The sequence below is a fragment of the Alosa sapidissima genome, chromosome 15 (assembly GCF_018492685.1).
Source record: "Alosa sapidissima isolate fAloSap1 chromosome 15, fAloSap1.pri, whole genome shotgun sequence".
Lineage (NCBI taxonomy): Eukaryota > Metazoa > Chordata > Actinopteri > Clupeiformes > Clupeidae > Alosa > Alosa sapidissima.
In genome coordinates, this window is record NC_055971.1 from 19,313,421 (window position 1) to 19,329,945 (window position 16,525).

Below are 16,525 nucleotides of genomic sequence, written 5' to 3' on the forward strand. Positions count from 1 at the left end.
CTCACCCCTCTCTCACACACAAACACCCAACCCAATCCAACCCAACCCACACACCCACTGACAAAAGCCCTGTTTGTAGCTGTGCATTGTGAACGATGTTGTTTGTCCAGGAAAAAAGCAAACGGAGGCATTCCGCAGCTCTGCAACTGTATTCACGGCTCGACTTTACAAACGTACAGCGACACATCCACACTCACCTCACCACTGAGCAAAGCAGCGGATTGCTCCACAGAAACACACAGAAAGAGGGAGAGAGGAAGAGAGAGAAGAATCAGGTAGGATGTCATCTCCCTCACCCTGCTCCTTTCTCTCAGACGACTGGCTTATATCAGGGACACAACGCTGACAGGCATCCCTCAGCCGACGCACATTGTTCTTGTGCAGTATAAGCAGATGAACAAGACAACAACACTTACCTGAACTTGTCAACATTGCTATCGGTCCTGTGAATGAAAGTGCCGCACACATGCAAGACATGCAGTCCTCTCATCTCTGTTAGTGAGGTCCCACACCAGCTTAAAGTGTGCATACAAATAGGCAAGCTCCTGTGTCAGTCGTCATACAGTAACTGCAGCCAAAGTTTTACTGTGACTGGGTATGAGGCTAAGACTCCTTGGAGATTTTTTAAGTGACCACAGCGCTCTACTAGTGAAAACAACACTTAAGAGTGTGACTTTAGCCAACTCAGAGACTGTTTATTATACCTTATCTCTTCAAAAGTAAAGAATGAGAGTGTGTGAGTGTGGTCAGATTTGAAGTGACTCCTCGCATTTCGACATGTGCGGCGTGTTCCTCGAGAGACCCCCGAGGTGTTAAGTAAACAGAAAGGCGTTTACCTCTCCTCCCGGATGAACGGAGTCAGGAAGCGTGTGGCGTCGTCGTCATGGCTACTCTGCTGACTACTCTGCTGGCTGCTCGGCTGGCTGCTGGAAAGAAGATGGACACCCATCAATCATGTGTCATCAATCATCGACACCTCACAGCCTATCATGGTCAAGAAGAGATATATCTACACAAACAGAATTAACACTTAGTGCCATGACAAAAACCCCACAGTTGGACACAGCTCAAGAGGGGACAGAACAGTAGGCCACATATGGTCAGTGCGCACAGACCTTTAGACTGTATCTCAAAACTTATCCACTAGAGGGCAGTATAGGCCACACACTGGGCAACATGACACCTGCTCCTTAGGCTCTCAATTATGTGTTGTTTTGTTATACTCAGAACAGTTATGTTCTGCCACAATAACACAGGACTGAATCCACCAGGGAGGATCTGCTGGCAGTCCATGTTTCTGTCATTATTATTTTCTCATTTTATCTCCAAGCATATCAGGGAACACTACCTCTCCTTCTAATCTGTGGCTGAGAGAATCCCAACTATGCATGACACCACATCCATGGCATGAGAGCCAATAATGAAATACAACAGGTGGATTACTGCAATCCGCATAACGTCACGACTGGTCAACAAAACCTCTGAGTATTTGGGGGGAAAAAAAATATCAAGGTTCATAGTAAGTGTTACCTATTATCATACCTGTCAAGACTCCCGTTTTTCCCGGGTTTCTCCTGTATTTCAAGGTCATCTCCTAGCACTCTTTGTTATTTCTCCCGGAAAACTCCCGTAATTTGCATGGCCATCAAACTTCATTTTAAAATCATTGATGCATTCAGGTTGCCAGATTGTGTATGAAATACACCCTACACATACACGATCACTTAGTTTCAATTTCAACCGTTTTGTCATAGGCTAAAACCTGGCAACCCAAAACCCAAATAAAGAAGCGGGTGCCAACTGCGCAGCCTGAGTCTCGTCGTAAGCAAGTGGGCTAGATGAATGGCCTTAGCTCCAGAACTAACTGTTGTGAAATTGTTGGGAATTTAATTGATTAACACATCACATAAACTGTTATTGAGTGTTGTTGATACACTGAACTTGTTCCCTCGGAACCAAATCTGACAGCAAGCAGCTTTGGAGTTTTGGAAGTAGGCTGCAGGCCGGCAGCTGGTGGATACATAACTGGCATGCGTAAGGTAATGGTAAGGTAAAAGCAACGACCGAAATGCAGTGTTGAAACACGTGTATGAAACGTATTAAATATGCAAACACAGATCCGGTATAAACACTGACCCCCCCCCCCCCCCCCCCCCCCCCCCCGGAAAAACAATCTCCCGTTTTTGGAAAGCTAAATGTTGACAGGTATGCCTATTATTGTTCCCAAAAATGTTAGCAGACTCCCTACACATTGATGGAACAGCTGGTGTCTTTTTCTCTACAAAAGACAGACAAGGACTCCACACCAGTGCGTCCATCACTATGTGTACACAGGTGTACCTTTGGTCATTTTAACATTACATGACATAAAAGTCCCTATAACCCTATAACATTTCAGCATACTTCCCTAAAAGGAACTGTTGCTTTTAAAAAGGTCATCTGTAGTTGTCAGATCTCAGTCTCTAAGATAAAAACAATCGGCAAAAGAACAGTCAACAATAGGACACTAGGAGCTTGGTGACCACACTGGGGTATGTGCAAACAACAGTTTGTGAGATTAACAGCAAAAATAGAAATAGACTATATCATCAAGTCTACTGTATGTTGAGTGCACACTTGCATTTTAAACACAATAAAGCTATGATCAGTGAAAAGAGATGAGATGAGATTAGATTAGACAGACAGCTGAAAAGGTCGAGAGCTAAATAAAGGGCTACGCTGTGGTGAAAACTGTAAAGGGCTAAGCTGTGAGAGGGCGGCATCTCTGTGTGAAAGTGTGAGGAGAAGTGAGCTTGTTGAGATCCAGTGAGAGATGAAACAGAATGGCTGTTGTGCTACAGCTGTTTCGACACGCTGTAGGATACTACTAAAAGCTTTGCATGCTTTTAACGTGTGTTTGACATTTCGGGTGCTACTTGTCGCTATGTCTCCCTTTTTTCATCACAAGTCCATCAAGCGCTTACTGGCCCACATGAATACAACCCCTGGTCGTAGTACCAATTCTCATATTTGTGAAAACAAATAGCTGAAACCAGTAGGAAGCAATATAGCATAGTTCACAATTTAGGAAGTCTGCAGTTCACAGAATGTGCGTGTGTGATGCAGTAAGATCATCAGCCTGTGTTGTGTGTGTGTGTTTGCACCGAGCTTAACCAACACTTCAACCACCTAGGTGAAAGTGCATGTGGGCCTTCGTCAAAATACATGCCACATACTGTAATGTCTCTTATTGACAAAGACATAGCCATGGGTGGAGAAGTGAAACAAGTTGCTAATTTCAACATCATGTAGGCTACAAGTTGTATAGCTACCGACCAATGCTGAATCACTAAAGCAATTTCCAAAAATTCATACCAAATGAGTCTTTGCCAGCCATGAAATGTGTTGATTCATATTTTAGATAGATATATCATAGGTGCTGTTCTGAGATAAAAGATTCTTTTTCACTTCTGTGAGTATTCTTACTTCATTTTCTTAGAATGCATACTTTTGCTCTAAACTCAAACCAACATAAAAAATATTTTTAAACTGATTTTATATTAATCTCAAACAGACAACCGAGGCGCAGACACATAGATTTCTGTCTGAATGTGTTTGTGTTTACCCTCAGAGCGTTCCTGTGCAGCATATCTCGAGAGCCTCCAGAACCAGGCTGAACCATCACAATGATCTGAACAGAACACCTCCTTAAAAAAGAATAACCAAGGTCTGTCTGTCCACAAAACATCATTGTTTTGCACAAAATAGTATAAAACAATATATATCTGCAAAAAATAATATTTCTTTTATTTATAAAATGAATGTGTAAAATATAATGATGATAAATGGTAGTTATTTGATTCTGGATTTGTTCATGTTTTTTTCTGCACGTGCATTGTTAGTTGTCAATTGACACTGTGTATGTAGAGACAGAGAGGGCTAACATAGCTCTGCTTCTCAGTCCATATGATGAGGTTGTGACCACATCACACACAGTCATGTGACCAACCTGTCACATCACGGTCATCACATGGCAACATATCACATTGCATTACGCAACATTATCTTATGTGATGCTCTGGAAGTAACTATGCATTCAGGTTGATTCACAGCGAGCAGTTCCTACTCCTCCCCATCCCTCTTGAGGCCTAGCGGCCTTATTCACAGCATCACACCAATTAGGGACAGATTCACATTTTTAAAGAGGACGTTCTTAGCGCATCCAAGAATGACATCAGACAAAGTCTTCTGTTTCGGCACACTTTGATAACTCTCTCGCGAGCCTCTGCCCTCATGCATTAGTAAATCGTGTTGCGATGACTTCATTCTTGTCGGTAACGTCTGAAGGGGGAGAGTGGTTCTTGACTGAAATATTAACCATACCAGAGTATGAGAGTGCTGATACAAAGATACAAGGACCATGGCGCCTTGGCCCTAAAATAGCAAACAGTCTTTGCTTATCAGGACCCGGCAGACTGCACAGGGCATGGACCAGACTGCCAGCTACAAATGCTACACAGAAATAAGTATACACACACACCCACACCCACACACACACACACACACACACACAAGACAGATATGGTCACATGCATACACACACACACACAAACACACACACACACACACACACACACACACACACACACACACACACACACACACACACACACACACACACACACACACACATGTACACAGACATACACACAAGACAAATATGGTCACATGCATGCAAACACACACACACACACACTTGCCTTCAAACACTTCAACTTGTTGCCAATTCAAAAACACTCTTTAATCAATCATTACACACTGGACAACAACACACATACACACACACTCACAAACATAGACAGACAGACACACATACACAAACAGATATGCACACACACTCACAATAAACTAATACAGTTTTTCTCAATCGTTTTGATACCTGTGTCAACTCTGACATCACGTTCTCAAAACAGCTAACACCCGTGTCTGAACAAAAGCACTCTGGACAAAATGACACATTTTGCTTGCAAAAGGCAGTTACTCTCTCAAAACACTTAAAACATGCAGCAAAAGCAAATCTTGCCTTCAAACACTACAACTTGTTGCCAATTCAAAAACACTCTTTACAGTTTTTCTCGATCGTTTTGATACCTGTGTCAACTCTGACATCACATTCTCAAAACAGTTAACACCCGTGTCTGAACAAAAGCACTCTGGACAAAATGACACATTTTGCTTGCAAAAGGCTGTTACTCTCTCAAAACACTTAAAACATGCAGCAAAAGCAAATCTTGCCTTCAAACACTACAACTTGTTGCCAATTCAAAAACACTCTTTAATCAATCATTACACACTGGACAACAAAATGCAAAATCTAGTTCTCAAAATGAGCATTTTTGCTATGTCTGTTCTTTCTCATTTTTCTGGTCAGAAAAAACTGTGAAAAGACAAAATGTGCTAAATAAAAAAATAATGTATTCATTCCTCCCAAGATGTAACTGTCATTGTAAGACATACAGCAAACACATAGTAAGATACTGTAAATTTCATTGAACTACAACTTTCATCGAAATAGACCTACAGTAAACACCTTTTGTACTGTTTTCTCCACCAAATATAGGCAATACAGTACTTTGTCTAAATGTGCATTAGATCCATACTTGCAAATAGCAACACAGAACAGACATCTCTTATGTATAATGAATGATTGCTGATTGAAGAATTGTGCAAAGGAGTTTCATACAGGTGTATCAGAGATTCAGACTTATGCAAGGAATCTATACCACCTGTGAAAATATGTTTTCCTTTTGTTTAGCATGGGAAAACCAATAGAGTTTGGGGCTTTTGAATGACACCTGTGTTAACTGTTTTGCAAAAGGATGTGAGAAATGTGTGAACCCAATGAAAATGTGTGAACACATTCGCAAGAGATTACTTCTGCTGTGCAAAGAAAGTAGTCATGAAGACCAAGTGGGTTCTAGTTTACTTAAGCAGGTAAAAGCAATCGAGAAAAACTGTAATCAATCATTACACATTGGACAACAAAATGTAAAATCTATCTAGTTCCCAAAATGATCATTTTTGCTGTCTGTTCCATTACTTTCTCATTTTTCTGGTATCAGAAAAAAACTGTGAAAAGACTAAATGTACTGAATAAAAAAATAATTTATTAATTCCCTTCCAAGATGTAACTGTCATTGACATGTAAGACATGCAGCAAACACCTAGCAAGATACTGTAAATTTCATTGAATTACAACTTTCATCGAAATAGACCTACAGTAAACACCTTTTGTACTGTTTTCTCCACCAAATATAGGCAATACAGTACTTTGTCTAAATGTGCATTAGATCTATACTTGCAAATAGCAACACAGACATCTCTTATATGTATAATGAATGATTGCTGATTGAAGAATTGTGCAAAGGAGTTTCACACAGGTGTATCAGAGATTCAGACTTATACAAGGAATCTATACCACCTGTAAAAAGATGTTGTCCTTTTGTTTAGCATGGGAAAACCAATAGAGTTTGGGGCTTTTGAATGACACCTGTGTTAACTGTTTTGCAAAAGGATGTGAGAAATGTGTGAACCCAATGAAAATGTGTGAACACATTCGCAAGAGATGACTTCTGCTGTGCAAAGAAAGTATTCATGAAGACCAAGGGGATTCCAGTTTACTTACAGTTTTTTCTGATTGCTTAAGCACATTTTTTGTAACTATGGCTTTTTTTGCAAAACTCTACACACAAATGGCAAAACCTCTCACCCAATCAGCAAAACATTGTAGTTCTCTTGCAAAAGCTAACACACCTTGCTTAACTCTTCACACCTTCGTAAAAATGGTGTTTTCGTATCTAACAGTAAACACAAGCCATCACAATAGTAAGCACACAATGTGCCAACAACACACTGATGGTATGAATAAAAAACACATCTGGCTTTTGCTTTCTCTGTGCACAAGGTAGACTATGTCAGTTTGAGGTCATACTTTTGTCATAGTTCTGTAAACATATAGGGATCCCAACTTCAAGTACTAGTGTTTATTTACACACATCAAAACAAACACAAGTGTGTTTTTCCAAGTCAAAACACAAAATAGCATTTCACTGAGACAAAACAAATCAGTCTACATCGGGTCGTCTCTCTCAAAATTCTGTCTACATTACATGCAATGTCCTAGTCCAAGGCACCGGGAAAAATATATTCTGGAATGACGTATCCAGGCCTGATAAATGACAATATCCCCACATGTTGACTGTTTTTTTCTCTTCTCACTCTTCCTGCTCACTCCATTGTACCCATTGTACATTACCTGTGGCTTATTTATAGTGCTTAGGCTGATTGCAAAGTGAACTAATTATCTAAAACAGTTTTCACATGAGAAAGTGTGCCAGAGAGTTGGCAAAATAGTGTAAATAATTGCCATTGTGCCTACAGTTGTGCAAAGTGTGTGTTACAAAATTGCAAACTGAGTGCAAAGCAGTGTTTGTGCTTTTAGTTTTGCGAACTCAGTGAGTGGTTTTGCCATTTGTGTGTAGAGTTTTGCAAAAAAAGCCATAGTTACAAAAAATGTGTTTAAGCATTCAGAAAAAACTGTAAGCAGGTAAAAGCAATCGAGAAAAACTGTAATACAGACAGTGAGACAATTGTAAATGTCTGTAAAATTAATGATTTACTTTAATTTCACACTGTGTGCAGTAAAAACCTCAAGCAATGAGGCATCCTCACAGGCTGTTGGGCACAGTTTTAAAGACAGCAAAAGTCAATAGGTCCTATCGTATACTGTAAGCAATGTTTTCTCGGATATCAATTCCCAAATAATAGTGAAAGAAACCGAGGGCCAGACAGAGAAATAGAAAAGAGAGAGAGAAAGTAAGAGAGAGAGAAAGAGGATGACAGAGAATGAGTGTGTGTGTGTGAGAGAGAGAGAATGAGAGAGAGAACATTTCATTATTGTTGTTAATCCAAAACCATTACCACAGAGAGAGTAGAATAATCCGCAATGTGATTAATCTGTAATTGGGATAACAAGAATCAAAGAACACTTTATTGACTTTCCTTAATAATTACAAGCAGAAAATGAAAGAAATAGTGCACACATCACAGATATCACGTTCACGCAATCATAAAGACTTGTGGTGGTGGCATGGGGGTTGGGGTCCTTGTTTTCAGCCATGCATGAATGAGTTGCCAAAGCAAAGCACAATTACAGTTACCAGTGCCGGCAGAGCCTGTGAGCAGACACACACATGAGAACTAATTCACAACCTACAGTCACTGTCGTGCCAGCAAATTACCTTTGCCTTGAGGGAGCCCTCCTGCTGGTCATCCTTCTCCTTCAGACATGCAATTCCATTACAAAAGAACCAGTCTGGTTCCAGTGAATACAACCACCCTCCCCCAACGCTCACTCTCTCCCCAACCCTCTCTCTCTCTCTCTTGTAAAAATCCAACGACAGACAGGCTATGCTCGTTTAACCATTAGACACGCTGCATGTTCATAAGTGAACCCTTGCGCACCATGAGCCCAATCTGTGTCGGAGATAGTGACACGTGCCCCAATCCTTACCTACTGCATCGCCCCTGCTTTGATTCAGTCGACTGATCTATTAAATCGGTCATGAAACCATGAAAGGCTCGCAGGCCTTTCCATTTCCTTTGAGTAACAAGCGTGGCTTCTACACCGTGCCCCCTATAAAAAAATAAACACCCAACCACTGTGTGACTCATTAACATGCTCGTTAAGCTACTCGCTTACAACACGACTGAATCTTAAACACAACAATCACAGCTTAGCTCAGTGCTGGATCCTGCTAGAGCCATCGCAGACAATAACAACCCACGCACATCAGGTTATGATGGATTGATTATATTATTACATGATTACATTGTACAGAGACGAGAGCTTTAGGCCTACGCAATGCTCTAAGAATTATAGCATAATCATGGGCACATCTACAGTGTATTGTTGATAACTACAGACAAGGGACGATTATGCAAGGCATGGACTCAGGGTACAGTGTGAGCTCTGAGAGCAGTGGAACAATATGACTCTCCAGGGTTAGAGCTCTAAGCCTGCCCTCGCTGCAGTCTCCTCCGCTTCATACAAGACCTTCCTCTCCCCACTGTCAGATAAAAAGACATACAGCGGATGAAAACAATGAATAATGAATAAAACGCAACAACTAGAGCCCAGGGAGAGAGAGAGAGAGAGAGAGAGAGAGAGAGAGAGAGAGAGAGAGAGAGAGAAAGAGACAGAGGAGAAAGAGAGAGAGACACACACACAGAGAAGAAAGAGAGAGAGATAGACATACACAAAGGGGAGAAAGAGAGAGAGAGAGAAAGAGAGACAGAGACACAGAGAGAAACACAGAGAGGAGAAAGAGAGAGAGACAGAGACAAAGATAGAGAGGAGAAAGAGAGAGAGACAGAGACAAAGATAGAGAGGAAAAAGAGAGAGAGAAAGGAGATGAAGGAAAGCAAATGAAGAAGAGAAAAAGATGTGAGGAGAGTAAAGGAGAAGAGGAGAGCAGCAGATGAAGGTGATGCTATTCCAATCAATAAGAATTAAAGGCACTAAAGTCTTCTTTCTCTGCGCACACACCCTTGGCGGGTATGTGTGTGTGTACGTGTGTGTGTGTGTGTGCTTGTGTGGGGAGTCGCGGGGGCATTTTTCTCTCACAACTGTATATGAGAGGAGGCAACCACTGTACCTCAAATACGTCTGGCTCTGACAGTGTCGCCACAGCTGAGAGGTGTGTGTGTGTGTGTGTGTGTGTGTGTGTGTGTGTGTGTGGTCTGTGACACTGCCTTTACCAGAGTCATCCTCTGCTACCCCAACCCACTGCCACCCTCTGACTCACTTGATTAATAGGTCCTGCTTCGCTGCCTCATCAATAATTGACGGCCAGATTAATATTGTGCGCTGGCTTATGTAACCGTGAGACGAGGGCGGCAGGGTGGGTTGGTCACACACACACGGCTCCCCTGGCATCAGAGGGGTCTCTATGGGCACTCTCTGTGATTCAGGCATAGAAAACAACGAGACCCATCAGGAAAGACAGAAAAGAGGTTCTCTTTTTCTTTTCTTGTTCCCCTGAATATCACGAGGATGCAGTGGTAAAATGGCTGATTTCGCGACAACTTTTCAAAAAAATTGCGATGGAAGTTGCGGTGTTTTTAGCTGTTTGTTGCGAAGAAATTGCGAGAGGAAGTGAAAATTGCAAAAATAGTTGCGAAGTTTTTAAAAATTATTTTTTAATTGAGGGTAATTAAGGTTAGTAAGACCAACATTACACTGATCATCTTGATGCTTATTAAAAAGGATAAGTAAAAGGTAAAGAGTAAGGGTTACAGAAAATCAAAGTAGGCCTACTTTATTTGTGTAAATACTTTGACTGGGGTAATTCACAAAGCAGTATACTGCTATATATAACCTTTCGTAGAACTGTTCAAAAAAGACAGCCCTCCAAAGAGATGGCATAATGTCATATGTTTCAATACATTCATATATGTTGTAATTCATATTAAATTCATATCTTTTTAATAATTCATATTCTGTGACTTGCATAATTACTAATAGCCAACTAAGTATCTAGTAAGTTCATATTGATTTAAACTATTAGACTACACTTTTCTTTAATGTTATTACATTGGTGGTGTGTAAGTCTAATTGACTGCCTGCCACTTTAAGGACGTGAGAGTAGTGTAATAACATATCTAAGTGGATTGGAACGCTTGCATCTCACTGTGTTCGGCTACGACTGGAAATAACTTTTTGCATAGGCTAGTGCATTACGATATGTGGATAGAATTTGGGATGTTTTCTATGTCATTAGTTAAAATAAATGTTAAAATTGTCTTACAATGTTATTCATTTATATGATTTTGGTAGCACTGCACTACACAAACTGAGCCCACAAGCTATAGCAAACATGACACAAGCTAAAAGGACATCTCCAGGTGTAAACGTTTGCCAATGGGTTGCATATTGTAGCCTACTCAAATGTCAGTAAACCAAGTAGGCCTTAATTAACTTACTTTCATAGCTTAGGCAGGTTAGCAACACTAGGTTGAGATGACAGATGCAAGTAAAGCAGATCATTAACGTTAGCCTTCTATTTTTTGTCATCAAAACTGCAGAGGAGTGAACAAGTTATAGGACAGTCTCTGGTGTCTGCAGAAGTGAGTGTGGCATCTGAGTCAATATTCTGCGCGAGGGGCTGTTGTGGTAGGTGAAATTTCACGGGGAAACCATGATGATTGGTCAAATTTGCGAAAAAGTTGCAGTGTTTGGACAAAATTGCGAGGTCGCCCAGAATTCACGAGGATTTGCTGGATTTGCGTTAAAGGAACCGTATGTAAGAAATGTATTTCAATTAATCATAAAATGGCCCTGATATGTCACTAGATATTAAGAAATCATGTTCATTTTAAATACTTATATCACTGACAACAGTAGTCCGGCCAGGATATTGTCATTTAAAAAGTGAAGTTGCAGCCCTCAACTGATGTTGATGTTGTGTTTTTTCATGTCATGTTGTGTTTTGGCTTGATGCGCTACCCGTCACCTATCTACTAATCACAGGTCAGTAGTGTTTCGGCATCCGGGTTGGCAACCTCGAGTCAGGGGCGAGGGGGAGGGGATACACATCTCTACAGTAATTTGAAAGTGATCAGTTGCAGTATCAGTTTTGGCCACAATCTTACATATGGTTCCTTTAATTGTTGCGATCGCAACATCGCAAATTCCTGGAGGGACTGGATAAAGTAAAGTGGAAAGTGACTGGTGTATAGGAGATGCTTTCATCCAAAGTGACACAGACTCGACGGAATCAAATGACGAGCTGAGTGACCGATTGTCAGGTGGCGAAGCGACTGCTGCTCTCCACCATGCCCTATGTGAAGACGTGATACTGATGAGTTCAAGCTGAATCATATTAGTACGTAATGTAGTCATTAGTTCTCCATGGGACATAAAAACTGATTGTAGACCCATCTACTATAGACCGCCATCACAGCCTTGGTGAGAAACACAGTGTGTTTGCAAAGTGCAGTGTGTGAGTGCCCTCTTGGACCGCTGGTCCCAGGTCAGGTTGCTGACTCCAGCATACGCGGCGGACCATGAGGGGACTCTGAACTCCAGTGAACACCACTCAGCTCAAAGCTTCCTCTTAGCTGGAAATGTGCAACTTCACATTTCTTTGAAAGGGTTCAGAGACTTTTACCAGTTAAAAGGAAACCAGCATGAAGATCTCTCTACCTTATATAAAAGGGCTACATTGTGCCACTTTAGAAGTAAAAGTAATTTGTTTACACAGACCCTGACCCTGACCCTGAGATAGATGAAATGCCAATACAGCATCGCGACTTAACTGATGAGTTTGTGGGCCGGACGTACGTGTCTGTGGGCCTCTAGGGAAATTATAGGGACACAATGTCACTACTAATTAAGACAAGTCAAGGACAGCATCATCCACTTCAATGCATTGCAAGTGTGACGAATGTCTGTGTTATCATTTTGAGAAACATACAACCACAGCAGCGTGCATTGTCCAAGGACCAAGGCATATAGAACAAGCCTTGAGCTATGCCTGTCAGCTCACTCTAGCCACGCTATGCTTTTCCCCATTGGTGTGGGAACCACAGATGCAGAAAATATGAACAATCAGTTTCCTGGAATTGATGACAAAGCAGATGAGAGAAACTGCAGTAGCGCAACTTACCAATAGAAATGAGGCCTACTGATGGATTAAATAATACAGAGTACAGAGAGACTTCAGTATCACCTCACTCATCAATACTGTTTAAAATAGACACAATAACATGCGATTTTATTTGTATTGCTACAGTTAAGCTAATTAATTTATTTAAGATAAACATTTTAATGCGCATAGTGAAGCTGCTTTGGAACAGTGTATTTTCTATTTATCAATTTATTATTTACTCTTTACTTTCACTAAATATTGAAACAGGTGTTATTAAATATAACATGACTTGTTCTTGAGAAATACACTTGTACACTTTCCTTCACTATACTATCCCTATATTGAGAGCAAATCAATTTGAAGATGCCCGATGGTGACATATGTACACATCATAAATGTCTACATCTCGAACTTCAGTAACTCCTCTTAGCTCAGTCAGTGTGTCAAAGTCTAAAGTACACACTAGACTAAAACTACACACAGGCCTTGTTTTGCGATGCTAGACTGCAAGTTTAGGCTTGAACAGCACAAACAGATACAACTATCAGATCTATCTGTAGTCATGGCTGGTCCTCTATGAAAAGATGACATGAACACAAGCCGTTTTCACTGAACTGTGTTCCACTGATATCAGTCTAGGGCATAGGTTTAGTTCTGAAGACTACAAATACTAAAACCAAAACACACATCAAAGTCACTGGTCTAGAGGGGCATTGCATGAGAAGGCTATGAACACTGATTTCAAACACACATCAAACACACTGGAGAGCTTAGAGGCTGTTTCAAGTTTAGCTAGCATGTAATGCACGGAAAACAGGACTGAGTCAGACGGGTAGGGAGTTCTGCTGAAAGCAGGGGTTCTATTGGGTGGGGGATGGGGTAGGCATAACAGCAGGGGTAGGTACACAGAGGAGGGCGGGGGGGGGGGGGGGGGGGGGGGGTTGGTTGGTGGTGCCACGTGGACGGACGGAGGATAACCCCCATACCCACCTGCTCTCGCTGACGTTCTCCTTCCGCTCACGCACCTTGAGCCACTTGCGGAGCAGGAAGCGTTTGCGTCGGGGCGAGGCGCTGGGCGTGGAGCAGTTGGACCAGCTGGCCGCGTCCTCGTCGCTGGACGGCGTGATCTCGATGGCGGGCAGCTGCAGGTAGTCCTTGGAGGTGGCGCGGCGCAGCAGGCCGCCCTTGTCCAGCCGCGAGCCGCCGTGGCCCTCGCGCTCGCTCGGCAGCTTCTTCATGCGGCGCATCTTGAAGCGCCGGCGCCGCTGCGTGGGCGTGGACGAGCTGGACCAGGCCCGGCCGTCGCTGCCCCCGTCCCCAGCGGAGGCACTGCCGCCTCCGCCTCTACCTCCGCCTCTACCACCACCGTCCTCATCCTCCTCCTCCTCGCAGGGGACCTGCACCTGGAGGGCCGGGGGCCGCAGCGTCTCCATCATGGTCCGGCCTCGCCTCGCCACACACGCACGCTCTCACACGGGCTGGACAAGCTCCGCACACCTCACACACGTAGAGAGAGAGAGAGAGTAGTACACACAGACTGGGGCACTACTCAGTCTTTAGACTCCAGATGCCTCTGCACAGGTAAGAAGTGCAACAGATGTACCTGTTGCCACTCTGTCTCTTTCTCTCTCTCTCTCTCTCTCTCTTTGTCTGCCTCTCTCTCCTCTTCACCTCCACCTCTTCTTTTCTTTTCTTCTTGCTGACTTCAGAGGCACTATGTTGACTCGGGGACACTCTCTGACGAGCTGTTCAGTCACCTCTCAGAGGGGCAGGGGCTTGTGTCGGCTGCCTGCCTCCTCATCTCCTCCTCTGAGGTGGAAGGTGACAGAGATGCATGGGGCAGCCGGCAGGCGGGCTGGATGGTTCCTATGACAAAGGGAGCCTCTGTCCTCCCCGCTGCCTATGAAACATGCATGAGGGGCAGTAGCCGGCGAGTGTAACCGGACCCCGAGGACGCTCAGGGGACTGGGGCAGGGTTACGCTCACTCACACACACACACACACACACACACTGTAAACAAACACACACCCAAACACACTCAAAGGCACACGCAAACACACTTTCACACAGACACACACACACAATTGTGCAAACACGACTAAGAGGCAGCTTCCAATGGTAGCCTGACCTGGAAATCACTGAAGTATACTTTGAATTGTTTCAACTGCTCATAAAATTGGTCTGCTATAGAGTCGCAGTCTTTCTTCCAATGTTGATCCTCTCTTTTCGGGGACGTCGTCTCGGTCTGAGTTCCGGAGTCGTCCTCTCAGTCTGAGTTCCCACGCTAGAGCCTCAAGAGCCTACGGGTCAGAGCGAGGGAACAGGGTATGCAAGGGGGCCGGCAATGTGGCCAGGGCGGAAGGAACAGAGCAGACAGACAGACAGACACACATACACACACACACATACATGCACACACACACCCACAGACACACACCACAAACACACACACACACATACACACACACACATACACACCACACACACAGACACACACACTCTCAAACAAACCCGATAGACAGTCAGACTAAACCATAACACTAAAGTCTCTGGGGACTCCACTATATCTGATCTGATCACTGGCCTGCACTGGGACTGGGATCACATGCTAGTCAGTGCACTTAATAAGGGCACAGGCAAATGCCATCAGAGCCATCGGAACAAACGTCTACAATGCACAGCAAAAATGTCAAAGCACGGCAAATGATTACAGATTCGCCTCAGCACAGACTTCTTCTTTGAGGATGTCCTAGTTTTTTTTTTTTTTTATCTTTGGACCGAAATGCTGTGGTGTTGTATGTCTAAAAACCCACCGTTCCATGCATGTGAAAACTGCCAAAAACCAACGCTCAACAGTTTCACTTTGACTGTAGCTGTGGCTTCTCAGAGCTCAAAACAAGTGGGACGGTGAGGAAATTCACAGCACTGGATTGAAACCATTCAAACAGATACCAAGATAACGTGTTGGTTTCTCTGACACATGAGAGAAAAATGCCACCCACACGGCTTTCATCAGTTCCACGCAGCTATCAGTGTTTATGAGGGGTAAAGATAATCTCACTACGCACCTACTGTTCACATGAGGATGTCTGACGTCTAAAATAGAGTGGTCAGTAGGGGGTGTCTGTAAAAAAAAAAAGGTATTCAGCTTTTTTATCCAAAGCGACATAGAGTCTCAATGGCGGGTTCACACATTGAAGTATCTTATTCTGTTGAAAACGATTATGAAATGAGCAGGCCACCCATGGGTTCATGAATCTGCCATGGTTGCCATTGTAAAGAGGCAGAGCAGTGACCTGGAGAGAGGGGAGCAGGACGGAGGTGAAAAGAGCTGTCACTTCGTGGAGACAGAGCAAACAGTAGCACTGCTAGCGCAAACACAGCTATCAGACTCGGAGCGCATGACCCCGGTCGAGCGCTCTCACCTCTAGACCCTCCGAGTCCTGATAAGGATGTGTGCACTGCTGACACACTACATTGTTTGACTTTTGGGATCTGGATGCCTGATCCATGAGGGGAATAATACTGCAGTCAGGGATAACCTTTTCAAGATATGGTTTCTATAGAATATGGTTTCTATGGAATACATGTATTATTCAATTAAAGCTATAATACACATTTTTTCTTAATAAAAGACACAATAGGTAGTAGGAAAATATTGCACAAGAATAAACATCCACCTTATTTTAGCTTAACTTGTGAAACTGTAGCATAGAGTACCATGTATGTTGTCACAAAGACACAAATTCGATTCAGCTCAGCAATTCAACCTACTGCACTTTTCACCCTGTTTCATCCGGTACAGTATTAGATTTTGTAGCCCTTTAAAACTCAA

At 42.9% G+C, this 16,525-nt stretch overlaps 1 protein-coding gene across 11 annotated transcripts in view; it reads right to left on the minus strand.

Annotated features, from left to right (window-relative positions):
- The window catches only part of gramd1bb (GRAM domain containing 1Bb), a 133,303-nt gene that overhangs the window by 77,818 nt on the left and 38,960 nt on the right, over window positions 1-16,525 (minus strand). For 10 of the 11 annotated variants that reach the window (XM_042062910.1, XM_042062905.1, XM_042062904.1 and 7 more), the window contains exons 2-3: window positions 13,680-14,990; window positions 837-926 (exon numbers count right to left, since the gene is read on the minus strand). In XM_042062910.1, coding sequence (XP_041918844.1) covers window positions 837-926; window positions 13,680-14,125 — 536 coding nt within the window. In that variant the 5' untranslated portion in view covers window positions 14,126-14,990. The remainder of the gene's footprint in view (window positions 1-836; window positions 927-13,679; window positions 14,991-16,525) is intronic. The other variant, XM_042062906.1, reaches the window with a different exon arrangement.